The sequence below is a fragment of the Hydra vulgaris genome, chromosome 02 (assembly GCF_038396675.1).
Source record: "Hydra vulgaris chromosome 02, alternate assembly HydraT2T_AEP".
Classification (NCBI taxonomy): domain Eukaryota; kingdom Metazoa; phylum Cnidaria; class Hydrozoa; order Anthoathecata; family Hydridae; genus Hydra; species Hydra vulgaris.
Genome location: NC_088921.1, coordinates 70,590,566 through 70,608,882, shown reverse-complemented (window position 1 = coordinate 70,608,882; position 18,317 = coordinate 70,590,566). Strand labels below are relative to the sequence as shown.

The following is an 18,317-nucleotide window of genomic DNA, read 5'->3' as shown; positions in this document are numbered from 1 at the left end:
TGATGAGTCTTTTCTTCAATTTTACTTTACAATTCAAAATTGTTAGTGTAATGAACAACCACTTTGTATGATATCCAATGAATTATTGGTTGCGGAGAGTATGAAACCATCTAAATTAAAAAGACATCTTGAATCAAAGCATGTTTCGTATGTCAATAAACTAAAAGAATATTTTGAAAGGCTGTATAAATCTTTAAATAAAGTAAAAAATCTTTTGAAAAATTTATAACCGTTAATGAAAAATATTTACCAGCGTCATACTGTATTGCTAAAAATCAAAAGTCTTTCACCATCGGAGAAGATCTTGTATTACCTGCTGCTATTAAAATGGTAGAAATACTACATGGAAGTAAATATGGCGATGATATTTGAAAAATTCCTTTGTCGAATGATACTGTCGCGAATAGAATTTCTGATATTAACGAGGACCAATTAGCGCAACTTATTATAAAAATTAAAGAAAGACCAAAATTTTCAATTTAGTTGGACAAAACAACGGAGATGAATAAATTAGCTCAGTTGTTAGTATATGTCACGTACGTTTATAAAGAAAACGTGGAGTAAAAATTGTTATTTTATCGTCCTATGAAAGTGTTGTAAACCATAATAAAATAGTAAAACCATAATAATAATATTATTGTAAACCATAATAAAAAAGTCTTTCATGTATATTTTGGCTTTTATCAAATATAAGAAAAAGGCTATACAAGAACAACAAACATCTATCGTATATAAATAGCGTAACTAATAACCGTATGTATAATAGATTATATATAAATAGCGTTACTAATAACTGTAATATTCAGAAGACGGGAAGTGACGTCATTAATATTATACTACATTATTACTTAAATTATAACAGTCTTCTCCACGTTAGGAAAGTTTTAGGGCGGAGATATAGACTTAACCTCTGATATTATACTAGGAAGGAAATTAGTCATCGAGATACTTTGGCCTCTTCATAACGCGTCTTGAGGGCATGTTAGTAAGATTCTCGGGAGTAGTAACTTTCTCTGTAGGCTGAATAGGTACCGCTGTTGTAGGTCACTGATTACAAGGGATACTATCTATAATTGAATTCTCAACTAATTGGCTTGAAGTTACTTCGTTGGTTTCGTTTAATTCTTCTTGGTTTCTGTTTATTGAATTGCTGGTAATGTTGCTAATGATCATCTGCTCAATGCTCAAATCACCGGATTGTTGTCGGACTGATTCTGTTGTCTGTTGTCGGACTGATTGTTGTCGGACTGATTCTGACTTGATTCTGTGGGGATTTAGGTCTTCTAGTGGGGCGAGGTCTTTTGTTGAAACAGTATCAATTTTTCCATTTTGAAATTTTATTCGAGCGTTGTGGGGCGATATTGTTTCTAGCAGTTGAACTCTGTCAACGAGTGGATCTCCTTTCATTCGTACCTGACGTCTGTAAAGGATTGTGGATTGTTCTGTTAAGAAGTTAGGTAAAACAGTGCCTATTATTGATGAGCGTTGAAAGTTCATTATCCTCTGATGGGGTGTTTCCTTAGTGACGGTACACAGAAGTCCTCTTATGGAGGACAAAGCCATTTGCAATACTATTTCCCATTTCTTTTTTCTTAGACTTAAGGTTTTCAGAGCTAGACTAATAGCTTTTAGTATTGTTCCGTTTATTCGTTCACACTGACCATTGCCTTGGGGATGGTAAGGAGTGGTTCTAGTTTTAATTACTCCGTTCTTTTCTAGAAAAACTTTGACTTTTAAGCTTTCGAACTGAGCTCCGCAGTTTGTATGAATAGATAATGGTGCACCAAATAATGAAAAGAGGCTGAGAAGGTGTCGTATAACAGTGTCAGCTGATATGTCTTGACAGGGGAATGCAAATGGGTAACGTGAGTACTCGTCAACCACCACGAGGATGTATTTGTTTGCTGTAGTGGATTGTAAAGGTCCAACAAAGTCCATTGATAAGCGTTCCCAAGGCCTTATTGCCTGAATGAGACGACCTGTGGGTGGTTTGTAAAAACGTGAATTGAGTTCATTGCAAGATGTACATTGGTTTGTTAATTGTTTGATTTCTACGGTGGAGTATGGTAGATTTCTAGTTTTGCAGTAATGTATCATTCTTGTAACTCCAGGATGGCATAGCTGGGAATGAATACTGTAAAACGCTTTAGTGTTATTTACAGTCGAGCAACATCTTGAAAGGGCATCTGCTACAATATTTTGGTTCCCCGGCCTGTAAGAGATTGTATAATTAATATCAGCTAATTCTAAACGCCATCGTGTTAATTTTTCATTTTTGATTTTTGTTGCACTCTGTTTATTGAAAATAAGGGAAATGTATCTTTGGTCGGTTATTATATTAATATATGGTACTGAGTTAATCAAATGCCTCCATGTTCTACAGCACTCCACTATGGCAGCCGCTTCTTTTTCAACTATCGCATGCTTACTTTCGGCGTTAGTTAATGTTCTTGAAAAGAAGGTAACGGGCCTGCCAAGTTGTAATAATGTTCCTCCGAGTGCTGAGTCGGAGGCATCAGTTTCTATTGTTAATGAAACTTTTAAATTAGGGGAGGCTAGACAAGCTTCTACAAGTTTATTTTTGAGTATTTTTATTGCTTCTTTGCCATGTGGGGTTAAACCCTTTGTTGGAAAATTGTCTCTTGCTTGGGTAAGTGGAAGAGTTAATGCTGTGCAATTGTGTATCCACTTAGCGTAATAAGCAAATAAACCTATCATTCGGTTTAGCTCTTTTAACGATCTTGGCTCAGGCATATTTATCAGTGCTTCGTATCTTTTTGGGTCTGGCTTTATAGTTCCATTTTCAATAATATGGCCTAAGAATTCGATATGAGTTTTTTTAAAGTTACTCTTTTCTTCGTTTATCTCAATGTTGGCGATTTTAGCTGCGCGTAGAAAGCGACTAAGATTTTTATTGTGCTCTTGGGCATCTTTTCCACCGATAATTATATCGTCGAGATAAGCGTATGTGTTTTCAATTTATTATCCTGAATGAATTCATCCATTACTCTTTAAAAGATTGGTACCGCGTTTGTACATCCAAAGGGTAAGCGTTTGAATTCATATAACTTGCCGTTAGCTTCAAATGCGGTTAGTTTGTAATCTTCAGGTCGTATTCTCACTTGATGATACGCCGATTTGAGATCAATTGTGCTAAAAATTTTATGGACTGCTATTTTAAGTATTAAGTCATCGATTCGTGGTGTAGGATATGAATCGAGCGGAGTGTGTAAATTAATTGTATTTGAATAATCGATCACGAGGCGATTTTTATTTCCTGTTGAAACATTGAGCTCGCCAAAGGGTGAGGCATACTTGAATTATATCTTTTTTTAGTAAGCGGTTTATTTCATCTGTCATGACAGAGATACTTTTGGAATACGTTGTGAGGTTGTAGCTACTGGTTTTAAACTACGTGGAAAAGACTGTTATGGTTGTTGTCAAATTAAGGGCATCTTCGGTGGCCAATTCCATCGTAAGAGCTGTTTTATTAAGTGACTCTAGATTGTCATATGTAGCTTCAAGCAGTCGTTGACGAATAGAAGGTGAGCGAATACCAACAATAAAAGTATCACATATTAGTAGGTTACTATGTTGATCTGCTGTTAGAGGTTCTGTTGGACATTTTCTGGAAAATTGTTTTAAGTGACTCAAAGCTTTCAATCGATTCTCCTTCTTTTTGTTTAAAAAAGCAAAGTTTATGGCGCATCATGATCGCTGTCGATCGTTTTTGATACTTGTTATCAAGAATTTTGATTGCATCGTCGTATGATGTAACATCCTGAATTATCGTAAAAGCCTTCAATCCGCATAGAATGAATAAGACTTGAAGTTTACAGTCCTCTGTAACCTACTAATATGTGATACTTTTATTGTTGGTATTCGCTCACCTTCTATTCGTCAACGACTGCTTGAAGCTACATATGACAATCTAGAGTCACTTAATAAAAGAAAATTAATCCTTTTTGTTAGGTAAATTTTGTAAGGTCATTTTTGTGAGGTAAGTTGTCATAAAATTCATGGCAATCCTTGGGTATAACACTTTTTAACTGTTGTAAATGATCATATATTGATTTTGAGACTAGCGAAACAATGGTATTTCTATTTTGTGATGCACATCCATCAGTAAAAATTATGACATCTTTTGGAGATTCATCAATGATTTTAAATAATCAACAAAAAACGAAGGGTAAGTTGATGCCTTTAAATCAGTTGTTGTTTTAACCAAACCAATAACACTTTACTTTATTAGTGTCAAGATTGTATATTGTAAAATTATGAACCATCAGTTTTGTTTTGAAATACAATGCACTGGCTGTCAAGTATGGACATAATTTCACTGCTTGTAAATCAGCAGTGATAACATGAATTGTTCCATTCTTTGCAGCAATTTTGTCTAAAGCTTTTTCCTTTCTAGCTAAATCTTTCCATGATACATGTTGTTGATACTCTTGCTCTGTAATATTTCCTGTTTTATATGAACAACATAGATCGCATGCATCCTTCTTTGGTTGAAACAAAGCTGTTTACATCTTTCAAAACATCTTCAAATAGTTTTCTGGAAGCCACTTTCTGTCCATTTTTTGTAGCATTTTTAACATAGATACAATAGAGCTCGCGTTTAGACTGTATTATGGGTTCTAGATACAATTTTTTACTTTCCTTTCTGCAGTAGTGAGAAGGCAATTTAGGCATGGCTCTTAAAAATATTTGTACCAACTCTTTCAATGAGTGGCATGGCCATGCAGTATCATTATGTCTTGTTGTTGTATCCCTATTAGACTTTTCTCCAAGCCAGTACCTAACTGTCCACTCTTTAATGCCCAACATTCCTAAAAACGTCTTTAAACATACTCTCATTTTGTTGTTACTTAATTTTAAATAATAGACTTTTGTTATACTTGGCCTTGTATTAGCCCTTTCAGTAGTTTTTCTTTTAGTCAATTTTTTATCAACTAAAGATAAAACAAAGATTTTCTTGGCTATCCAGCTCATCTCCCAAAATTTTTTTAAAATATCTATTCTTACACTTTCTGTAAACTTTTTGCAGTTAATCACATTACTTTTTAAGCATTTGTTTGATTTACAAGCCTCTCCAAGTTTTCGCGCAGGTCTTACAGCGCCTTGTAAAAATTTTTTTCCTCACCAGTCTTTCTAAAACCTATGTATTCATGACCTAGCATTCTCAAATTCTTATTCCTAAATCTTTTTGAAGACATTTGTTCTACTTTTCGTTTCCTTTTCCTAGATTTAACTGCTTCTTCAGGTTCCAAATTTCTTTCATGAAAAAAATCGTAATTGCTGTCTATTGATTGAATGAAAGCTGACTGTTCAACATTTGTTATTTCAGAGATTGGATTGTTATTTGGATCAGCAACAGAATCAATCAAAAGTTGGTAATTCATTTGGTGAACTATTGTTTTCAGTATGTACAAACTCTGCAAAAAGATATGGTAAATTATCAGTCATTTTCTTAAAAGCATTCAATGTCATAACTTGATGTATTTTATTTTCTCGACAAGAGTTTTTTGTTATTCGCCATTTTAATCTTTAAACTAAAAAAAATAAGCAATATAAATATAGAAAAATATTCATAATGATTTATATACTTAGGCGATATTTTTAAATAAGAAATGCATATATATATAAATTGGCTAACATACAAAATGTTCACCTTACAATATTCAGTCATTACTAATGATTGAATATTGTAAGGTGAACCGTGCTAATGACATTAAGATGAAAACTTAAACTAATAATTTTTTTAAATGCTTATTTTATTTAAAATTATTTAAAATGCTAATTTTATTTAAAATGCAAATAATAACAAAACTAATAGACTCCCATCATATTCAATTTAGAAGTAGGAAACTAATCCAACATGACCGATCACATACGCGGTACAGACATAACTGGCCCCAGATACGCAGTATTGTTCTTGGGCAATAACCTGCATTCTATAGGTCAAATAAAAGTAAACTCAATATTGTCGGATGCCGATTAGAATCCTGCATGCATTTCCAAAGAAATCTCAAATTGGCTACATTTGTCAGATACGCGGTATTATCCAATGCTAGTTACGCGGGTTTGCATTATCCCCGACGATATGTCCTTGTTAGTTGTTACGTTTTATCAGTCAATTGTTTGTAACTAACTTATATTTATATTTATTGTGTTTATAAAAACAAGTAGCTTATTATTTTGATTATTTTTTTTAATTTAATTTTAAATTGTTATTGTCGTTGTTTTTTTATTATTACTGTGGTTCTTATGTTTATTACTACAAATATTATTTTTATTATTATAATTACTATTCTTATAATTATTACTAATTATATTTATAAAGATCTATATTTTTGGAGTTTACTTAAGATTAAGAGAATTACTATTTGTAAATATCCATGAAATTATTTTTCAGAATATATATATATATATATATATAATATATATATATATATATATATATATATATATATATATATATATATATATATATATATATATATATATATATATATATATATATATATATATATATATATATATATATATATATATATATATACTTCTTGGGGCACCTAAAATAATTAGTTTAAAAAATATAGATATATTTTATTCCTCCTTTCTTACCAACTCGTTGCAACAGTGCAAAGTATGCTCAGAGCTCGCTTCGAGCCCTTGATCTCTTGCTAATAAAATTTATGTTGAAATGTTAAAATTTTTAGTTTAAACACCACCTAAAAAAATATTTTAGAATTTTTTATGCTTGTCAATTGTAAAAAAAAAATCTTTAATTAGAATTGCAGAAAGTTTTTAACACTAAAAAAGTTAAAAATTTGTTTTTAAGGGGTATTTGATAAAAGACTTGTTTCTATTCTTCTATTTTCGTTCATTTTATCAATATTGTATTAAAAAAATCTTTGTATTTTTTACAGTGGCGTAGGAAAGGCAGGGCGGTGAGGGCGAGCTGCTCCGGGCATACTATTTTAAGTGAGGCAAATCTGTTTTTAAAAGTTCTAAAACTTATCTGTTTTGCATCATTACCCAAATACCGTCAAGCAGTAGATAATTGATGCCTAGTCAAAAAAACGATACTACGTTATACGTTCATCGCTCACCTTTTACCGTAAGTTATACGTTCACCGTTCACCATTTTAATCTTTGAATAAAATACATCATGTATACATAATAAAAAAAATGTAATAAAAAATGTTGATTCATGATTACACAATGAACCGTAAACGAAGATATAAATTAAAATATATTAATCTAAATAAAATCATTTAATCTAAATAAAATAATTTTTAATTGCGTCATTAATAATACCAAAACTAAAAAGTTGTACACGAGTTATAAATTCACATTGATTTATCATCTAATCTAAAAATAGTACAGTCTTATTAAAAAAATTTTCTACAACTTTTAAAAATTGACTTAAAAAATCATAATTTACATAAAATACTTGATGCCAATAAAAATAATATTGATGCCAATAAAAGTAAATAAAATATTTACGTAGATTTCGAATTATAGGTTCTTGAATAAAAAGAAATTTGGTATCTTCTTCTGTTTCAGATTTGTTCTTTTAATTTTGGTAAATAGTTTGTAAGTAATTTTTGGCTTGCCATGTTTTCAAACACAATTCTTTCAATGTATAAATGTAGTATCTCGATCTTTAAAAACGAAATGGTTCTTTAAAAAAAATAAAGAAACCAAATTTCTGATTTTGAATTAAACACTTTGTAGTATTGTTGGTAGAGTATATTAATGTCTTGTAATTTCATTATGAATCTAAATAAAAAAATTTTAGAAAAAAAAAAAAACTAAAAAAATATTTTGAATAAAAATTTAATAAAAAGTTTACCTAAATTTCTTGAAAAATATTCAATTTGATTTGAAATATGTTTGAGAAACGAAGTCAAAGTCATACTTTGTAAGTATGACTTTGATCTGTTTCTCAAACATTAAAAAAAATACAAGTGCATCTAAAAATAATGTCATTTTGATTGTTTTTTTTACAAATTCTTCCTTCATTTTTTCAAAGGGAATTTAAAGGATTCTTTGAATATTTTGTGAAACGAAGTAAAACGGTGGTACATGTTGATTTGTTCTGTAATTGTTGTTTTATTTTTTTCAGCTTTATTTAGAAGTAAAAGTTCTTCTACAGTTAGTGTAATTAAATTTGGTATTACAATAATAATTTAAAAAATGAAATTCTTATTACGTAAAAAATGATACAAAATAATTAAAGCTTTATTATTATATAATCATTATTATTATATATTGTTTTATTATTATATAATCTTTTTTCGTCAATATAAAATTATTTTTTTTACAAAACTGTTAACGTAACAAATTGACTGGAGCAAGCAGAAGACGATGGTCTTATTATCTTGCCCCGTTAATTTCAATTATGTTTTACAATCATTATCAATTAAATATAAGATAAACACAAGTTATAAGATATTTAAATATATATAAATATAAGAACTCCTATAAGTAAAATAGCCAAGTAAATGTATCTTTATAAATATAAATACAATTAAATGCATTTTTATAAATATAACCATAATCATTTCCAGCTATTGTGTAAATGGAAAGTAAAAAAAAAAAAATTTCAAGACGTGTGAAAGTTTTTTTAAAAATAAGAGATTGTTTCAGTAATGTTTAGGTCAAGTAACTGTTGTTTAACGCATTTAAAATGTTGAAAAGAGTTTATCGTTTTAATCTCATTTGTGAGAAATGAGTTCCACAATTGTGGTTCTCTTCAAGATATTGAGAATTGGGATTGACTCAAAGACATTTTTGGAATATAGTAGTTCTGCTTAGAATGTTTTATTTCGTATTTATGATCAATAAGTTGGAAGTAATTATGGAATATTTTTGGGACCAAATTATTTTTTACTTTGAACATAAACTGAAGGATGCTATAGATGTTTTGTTCATAAATATTAAGAACTCTCAGTTCTTTCATTATTTGTTTAGCACTAACATATCCATTTGAGAATATGCGGCATGCTTGCTTTTGTTTTTTATTGACTAAGGCTAGTTTGGATAAGTACTTGCCCAGGCAACATTGCAGTAGCTAATGTAGCTATGAACAAATGCAAAGTAAAAACTTTTAAGACATACTTTATTTAAAATATACTTAGTTTTATGCATAATCCCAATGCTTTTAGATATTTTATTTTCTAACAACTTGATATGCTCTTTCCAGCTAATACGTTCATATAGAATGACTCCTAGAAACTTCACAGAAAATGCCCTTTTTAATATTGTTTTGTCAACTAAAATCTGGAAGTTTTAATGGTAATGTGTCTGACTTTGATGGTTTTTTGAAAAGAATGATTAGCTTTTTTCAATGTTCAAGGAAAGTTTGTTAGCTTTCAACCAATCGCTTAGCTCTTCAAGCTCCTGATTTACTATGTTAAAAATAGTTTTTAAATTTAAGTGGGTGTAGAAAGCTTGGGTGTCATCTGCAAAAAGAATAAAATTCAGTATACGAGAAGACAAAAATATGTTGTTAATATAGACAATAAAAAGCAAAGGACCTAGAACATATCTCTGGGGAACGCCACAAGTAATGGTTTGAAGGGAAGTGTAAGTTTTATTGTAATATAAAGCTTGTTTACAATTGTTTAGATAGCATCTAAAACATTTTAGATTTTTGTTTTTCATACCATAATTACTAAGTTTGTATAGAAGGATTTTGTGATCCACTGTATCGAACGCCTTTGACAGGTCGATAAATACTCCAAGTGTATATTGATTTTTGTCAAACCCAGTCAAAATTTCGTTGACTAACTTTATTACTGCATGTTCAGTTGAATGGTCTTTTTTAAATCCGTATTGGTTATTAAAAAAGATATTGTGATTTTGGAGGTATGAAAAAAAGTCTGTTGAACATAATGCGTTCTAGTACTTTCGAGAAGCATGAAAGTATGGAGATAGGCCTATAGTTTGATAAAATAGAGTTATCTCCGCTTTTATATATCGGAACTACGTGTGCTAAGTTTAAGTGTTCAGGAAAAACTCCACTTTTTAATGAGAGATTAAATATATACAATAGGGGATATTCAATAACATCATAAACTTCTTTAACCACATGAGAGCTGATATCATCAAGGCCCGGACTCTTTTTTGATTGTATTGTTTTAAATGCGTTTTAGAGTTTTTTTTTTTTTTGGAAGATTTGATGAAGCCTTGTGAAATCCATGGACTTTGTAAATTTTTTAGCTTGACTCTTTTTTCTTGTTTTGGAAATGCTTTTTCATAAGCATTACTGAACTCACAGATAAAATGTTCATAAGCTTTATTTGCGTCTTTGTAGTTAATAAGTTGTTGCCAGTTTATTAGCGATAAGTGACCTCGAAAAATTTTTATACTATTTTTATTTATTTCCCTTTTCTTTATATATATTATTTTGTTTGGTATCCCATCAGATTTTTCTTTGTATATTGAATTAGAAGTAAAAAAGATTGGAAAACTTACATAAAGCTTTATATTTAAAGTTTCTATTTTTATTTATTATAAAAAATATTATTAATTGCTTGTAATATCTTTTAAATTAATGTCGAATTGGGTAAAAATTAATATTGTTTTGGGTTAAAAGAACAAATATTACATTTAGAAAATGTTTTAATTTATATCTTTGTTTACGGTTCATTAGGTAATCACGAATCAGCATTTTTTTATTACATTTTCTTATTATGTATACATAACGTATTTTATTCAAAGATTAAAACGGTAAACGTTTAACTTACAGTAAAAGGAGAGCGATGAACGTATAACGTAGGAGCGTTTTTTTGACTAGGCATCAATTAACAGTACTTGATATTTTTTTAAAAAATATCAAAGTAGTTGTTATAACGCAAAATAATATCTTCAATTTATATTTTCAACTGCAGTGACTTTGTAAATTGCGCATGTCTTTTGTCTCTAAGATTTTGTCTCTAAGAAAATCTGTCTCTAAGAAGTCACCGAAAAGATTTTAGCAATAAAGATCAAGACAAAACTTCTGAAAATAGAGGAAATTTTTTATAAGTAGTTCATTTGTTGGCGAAATATAACCCCCTGTTGCAAGAACACATTTTAAGTATCAAACTTAAAAAAAATTCTTTATCTTACTTGTCATCTACCATTCAAAACAAGTTTATTGAAATTTCGAGAAAAAAAGTCAAAAGAAAAGTCATTGAACATTAGAAAATTCTCAAATTCTATTTCATTTTTAATTTTTATTTTATTCTCTTTTATTTTTTAACTTTTCTTTTTGTTAAAAAGCAATATTACTTTTTACAGCAAAGAAGAATTTGTTGCATGTACAAATCATTCACTCAACTTAACAGGTGTACATGCAACTGTGTGTTCTGAAATATTTTTTTAGAACTATGAAGCAGTTATTCACATTTTTATGTTTCTTTTCTTATCGCTGGGATGTTCTGACTTCCATCACTGGTCAGAGTGTCAAATGCATAATGGAAACACAATGGAATGCGAAAGGAGATGCAGTTAGTGTTATGAAAAAAAAATTACCTAAAAATCTTAAATGCTGCGGAGCAATTAATTTGTAAAGTTAACTACTATTGGTTGCGTTGCAACCAAGTTTTTCGCTTTTGTGCTTTCTCAGATTGTGAGAGTTGGTCCTTTGAGAAATAAATGAAACTCCAAACCCTCCAAAAAATCTCTAAACAAAAAGATCAAAAATACAACAAAATGATATCAAACTAGAAGCCTTAAAGTTATTTTCAACAATAATAGAGATCAATTAGTTAATAAAACAGTCGTTCATGAAAAGTAAAGAAATTTGTGATAATCTGAACATAACCATGGATTTTCAATGTAGAAAAAAGAAACAGAGGGGAGGGGAAAAATCACATGATGCTGCATTGTCACATGTAAATGAGCTGAGATGAGAAATTTTATTGTCCCTTTACAGATGATGAAAACGAATTTCAATTTTATGGGTTATGACCATAATTAACTTCAATTATTAATGTTAATTTTTAACGAACTTTTAATTAGAAATTAAAAGATCGTTAAAAAGTTTGCCTCGTTAAAAGTTTTATTTCTGTTGCTGCATCACAAGACAAAACAAAAACATGGATGGATGGTGGGTCCACTTGAACTCTTGCAGTTTATTCTAAATTAAATATTGAATGCAATCTTGGACACACTTACTCTGCTTATAATAAATTTGAAAAAGTTTTCCTAAAAACTATAATTTGCACTTCCCAATTACAGTAAAATTAATAAAAGAAAAATATTTAAAATGTCCCTAGATCACAAAAGGTATTAAAAAATCCTTAAAAAAACAAAACAAAACTTTATATTAAATACTTAAAAAATAGAAATGAGACAAACCTAAATGTTTACGAACAGTATAAAAACTTGTTTGAAAAAAATCAAAAACAAATTCAAAGAAAAACTATTATTTAAATAAATTAAAAAAACACAAATGGTTATATTAAAATGGTTATATTAAAAAAATGGTTATATTAAAAATGGTTATATTAAAAAATGGTTATATTAAAAATGGTTATATTAAAAAAACCTGAGATATCATGAAAGAAATAATTGAGATAAAAAAACTACAAAATAAATTGTCATAGATTTATTTATTTTTTATTTATATTTTTAGTTTTGCCGTAGAAAGTTACAATTTGAAATGACTGGAGAAAGAAGAAGACATCAGTTTGTCTTATCACGAAGCCCCATTGTGGCTTCAATACAGGTCGTTTTTTAAGATAAAATATATAAAATCGTGATAAATGCTTGTGATAAAATATATATAAAATGTGTAAAAACTACGTTTCACAATTGATATAACTGTTTATATATAAATTTGTTTTGTAAAATAAAATAAAAACAAATAAAAGTGAAAGCAAATAAAAGAAATAAATTGTGCTAGTTTATATTTTATTTTTTTACTAAAAAAAAAGAAAAGAAGATTCCAGTCCGTAGACAAAAACGCAGAAGTCCGTAGACAATAAAAAACGCTGAAGTCCGTAGACAAAAACGCTATTTGTTGTTTTTGTTGTTTCATACGGAATATATTGCTTTCTGTTTGATAAATAATCTTTAAACCAAAGTAAGTTGTTTTTTTTACTCCATACATTTCAAGTTTTTTTGGAAGAATGTCGTGATTTCACTTTGCCACAAGCAATACACATTTTCTTTTTAATGGTCAATACTATGACCAAATTGACAGAGTTGAAATGGGTTCTCCTTTGGCTCATTTGTTAGCTAACCTATTTATGGGTGAATTTGAAAACAAATGGATTGAAAAGTATAACGGCACTCAGCCATTGTTTTATAGGACATACCTTGATGACATTTTCGCATCTTTTCCATCTAAAAAATTCTAAATACCCGAGTATTAAATTCACTTGTGAACTTGAACAAAATGGTAAATTACCTTTTCTTGATGTTTGTATTGAAAACCAAAATAACCTCATAACTAGTATATAACATAAAGAAATTTTTACTGGGCTATTGACTAATTACTTTAGTTTTACATCATTTCAATACAAATTGGGGCTAATTAAACTCTTATTGACCGTACATTTAAAATAAATAAGACCTGGGCAGGATTTCATGAAAATATTCAGTCAACTAAAATAACTTTACTTAAGAATCAATATCTTAATAAATTAATAGATAATTCCTTAAAAAAATATTTGGATCTTAAACACTCTGAACCTTTTGAAAAACCTAAATATGAATGTAAATATTTTAAATTACCCTATAATTGGTAAACGATCTTTAAACGCTCAAAACAAAATATCAGAGTTAATAAAGCGGTTTTGCAAAGAGAAATTTATCATGGCATTTACTTCTTCTAAAATTCAACAGTTTTTTTCATTAAAAGATATTATTCCCAGAAATTTAAAATATAACGTTGTTTATAAATTTAATTGTGCAAACTGTAATGTTTGTTACATAGGGCGAACTGTCTGACACATTTCTCAACGTATTGATGAACATTTTAAGGAAGATATAAAAACACATATATTTCAACATATCAAATCCAACATTGATTGTTTTAATAAAGCAACTGCAGAATGTTTTACCATTTTGGATTCTGCCAATAGGGAAACTGAATTAGAAATTAAAGAAAGTCTTTATATAAAATGGCAGAACCCTGAGTTAAACAAACAAGTTATGCACAGAGGTATTGAATTGTTCTAATCTAACTTATATTACCATTCTGTCCTTTATTGTATAATACCTTATGTGTAATGAATGTTAACTGTAAATTTGAGTGTATTTTTATTATTTCCTTTGTATTATATTTTTTATTTAAATTATGTATTATAAATAGTTTTTTTGAATATCAATTTTTAATGGATTTTTAATTACATTGTAACTTATATATTGAAAAATTTTATATTGGTCATTTTAAACTGATGATGAACTTTGTAAGTTCGAAACTTGTATTTTAAACTAAAAAGTGTTTTTTATTTCAATAATATCATTTGTGTTAACCAGAACTTTCAGATAAATATATATATATATATATATATATATATATATATATATATATATATATATATATATATATATATATATATATATATATATAAATATATATATATATATATATATATATATATATATATATATATATGTCTAAACATAAAAAAATTATTTCACAGGAAGTTGGGAATTGTTATAATTTTTTATGTAATTGTAGTATTTTGAAACCAGGAAGTTGCATTAGATAGTTAAAAAATCATGAAAAGAATTCTTCAGAATTAGGGTAAATTAGGACTGGTCATTTGTTTTTATAATTTTTTTAAAAGGAACTTATTTTCATGTCTGCATTTAGAAATTAATTCTGATTTTTTATTCATTGAATTTTCTTGATCTAAATGACTAATAATTTCAAATTTTTCTTGTAAACATAGTATACATATTTTGGAAATGTTATTATAGGCATGCGCAGTTTTTAGGATTTTTTTCTTTTAGTTGCCAAATATATTTAGACAGCATAGTCTCTTTTGAGTATTTTTTTATGTTTAAATGATTGTTTGTGGTTGGCATAACGTTTTTTCCATTTGCCCTTGGTTAAGCCAATATATTGTTTATCAGGGTTGTTTTGCAAGGAAACAATGCATTTGTAAAAAATATTTACAAATGCATTGTTTCATCAGACAGTTCATCCCGGAGACTCAAAGCCTAGTTGCTTCACAATTGAAGCAAATACCCGTCTCTCCTGATGGCCCACAATGTGCATCTTAAAGAAACCTACACCAGTGTCAAAATGTTGCTGAGTGCATTAAAGTATTAAAGTATGACAACTACTCTGTTGAACGTAATTTTTTCTAAAATTTTCGAAAATGTGAAAAGAACAGAGATATGAAATCAACTTGTTTCTCTGCGAAGCGGCCTTGTTCGTCAAGGATCGTGTTTCGAAAATATATAGTTGCGAGAGTGTTATAACCACAATTAAGTAGCCTCCTCGTCTGTAGTGACTTCACGGCCTTGGGGGAGGTGAAATAAAAAAACAAAACAAAAAAAGACGGAAAGCACCGTTTTATATTCGACGTCAAAATAAAGATTCATCTGACAACATTAATTATGGCATCAAAACTTTAAAATGCCCTCCACAAATTAAAGAAATATTCTCTTTTGAAAAAGATTCAATACATCTAGTTAAAACTGTAAAAATTTGCAACACATCATGCGACCGCAAATTTGTAAAAATATTTATCTTTGACCAAAATTAATGCAGAATGAAAACTTGAAGCTAACGGGTGATGCGGAAGTTATCGGACAAATAAAAACGTCAATAACTTATTTATAAATAAAAAAACAAACTACTATTATATTTTTTTTAAATAAAGCATTTATCTTTTAATAAAAATATATTATTTTTTATATGAAAAAACACCACCATCTGCAATTGATCTCAATTTTGCTCTGACGCCTTTCGTATGCGACTGAAAAAATGTTTAAATCAATTTCTTGTAGTTTTAGTTTAATGCGATCAATCAAAGTTTGCTCTGTTGAAGCTTGCCAATCTCCCTCGTAAACCTTCTGTGCCAAATGTCCCCAAAAATTTTCAATTGGTCGTGCTTGAGGCACATTTGGGGGATTGGATTCTTTATCAACGTAATAGACATATTGGTCCATCCAATTTAGAGAATCTTTAGAATAATGAGAACTTGCTAAATCTGGCCAAAATAAATAGTTAAAGCTTTCATGATACTTGAGAATAAATGGAAGAAGTTGTTTTTCTAAACATTCATTAATATAGATTGATGAATTGATCGCTACAGCCTTGGAAGTGCGAAACAATGGCTCGGACATACCACGGTCAGATATGGTTATCCACATTAATAATTTTTTTGGAAATTTCTCTTTTCCTATAAAACGAACACTTTCTGGGCATGTCTTTTTGTTGTTTGTGTAGTATCCAGAATTTCCAGGCATGTTGTCCCCTGCAAAACAAAAGTATTTTTCGTCATCTATGACTAAAAGCGATTTTGTGTTATAGAGTTGGTTAACTAGTTTCCTGCTTCTTTTCTTTGCCTTTATTTGTTGTTCTATAGTGTATTTTGGAGTCTTTTCACGTTTTCTATATTTAATGTTCATTTTTTTTAACTGACGACTAATTATCGATGGATTTACACCGAATTTAATACATATTTTTCTCTGACTGACCCCTTTTCGATTGTTGACAAGTCTCGTTAATTCGGCTTTCTTTTCTCTAATCCAGGATATCGAACGACCAGGGTGCTTTCTATCAGAAAACGATTGAACAGTTTCAAGTCTTTTTAGATTATCATATATTGAACTTCGAGCAAATCCTTCCTTTTCAAAATGATTTACGAATTTTTTTTTTTTTTTATATTAGGTTTATTTACAAAAAACATTTTTAGTCACTTTCGAAAAGATTCTCGTTCAGCTGCATTTAACCTCATTTTAAATAATTGTGTTTCAAATAATAAAGTTTATATTTTATAGAACGTTTATGCCTACGCATAAAATCACAAAAACTAATTATTATGCTCAAATAATGAAATTAGGATTTGTTCGATAACTTCCGCATCACCCGTTATAAAAAAAAATTTATTTAATAAAAGGTGTTCACAAAGACATCTACTACATTTTTATCTAGAATGTTCTCCCTCAGCATCAATCACAGCTTTATAATGACTCCATTGTCATTAAATAGTTATTATCAAAATTTGTATTTATGGTTTGTTCTGTTGTTTGATCAATCTAGTAAATGAAATCGTTTTCTTCAGGAGCAACAGTTGATATTTTTACAGACCATTTTATTCAAGACCAATTAATGTTCTATATCTACAAAGCTTACCAAGAGATCGTTTTTGTTGATGCAACATACAAGCTTTTGTAATTAAGTATGCCTGTTTAGTTGATGCTTAATGAAGATGCTATGGGACAGAGTGAAGTAGTTGCTGTTTGTTTTTTAGCCGAAGAAGATGCATCAAGTTTGACATTCTTTTTTGATTCTTTTAAAAAAAGAAATCCAGAATCAAGACATATTCGTGTGATAATGGCTGACAAAGACATCTAAGTAAGACTTGTTATGAAAGTATTGTTTAATGGTCCCAATGTCTATTTCATGCCATGTTTTAAAAGAGAAGTATCATGCGAAAAGTTGGGAGTAACTGCAGGACAAAGAGTTTTTTTGTCTTAAATTTTAGAAAATGCATGCACCGGACATGAAAAAGAATATGCTCAACTGCAATCTGATGCTCCATCCCCTGTAGTTAAATATTACAATTCTAACTGGCATGATATACGAAATGAATGGGTAATGGAGATGAAGTTCAGTTCTGGAAATTTTCTTAAAATCACAAAAAAGAGGTTAGAATTTTTATATGCAAAGCTAAAATCAGTTATAACTAGATAAAACTCATTAAAAATTTTTTTAGATATTAAATGCTATTCTAAACAGAAGAGTAGCTCTAATTCCATCTGGGTCTGCAAGATTCAATACTGCTCTTTATTAACAACATATGCTGCAGACTTTTTGTGTAAGCAGCTTGAATCCAGCAAAGAAGAAATTTTATGTAATGAAAATAAGAAACGAACTTTGTTGATGGGAAAATAGTAGTTTCAGTTGATACTTGCAACTGTTTGTTTCATTTATCTATGCACTTCCTTTGCAGACATAATTTTTCTGTCAGGAAAGTACTTGAATTACCTTTATTTGATAATCTATGCGATACTTGCAGGTCAGTTGAACGTTGTAAAAGACTTGTCATACTTTAAAAAAAAAACTAACACAGAACTCTGAGCTACATTGACAACTACAATAACAGAATCTACAAAAAAGTAAGAAA

At 29.1% G+C, this 18,317-nt stretch overlaps 1 protein-coding gene across 1 annotated transcript; it reads right to left on the bottom strand.

Moving 5' to 3' along the window:
* Nucleotides 1–15,876: 15,876 nt before the first annotated feature.
* LOC136076272 (uncharacterized) lies at nt 15,877–16,596 on the bottom strand. Its single transcript, XM_065789746.1, has one exon. It carries the CDS (start codon nt 16,594–16,596, stop codon nt 15,877–15,879), a length of 720 nt encoding a protein of 239 aa, XP_065645818.1.
* Between the last annotated feature and the right edge of the window lie 1,721 nt (nt 16,597–18,317).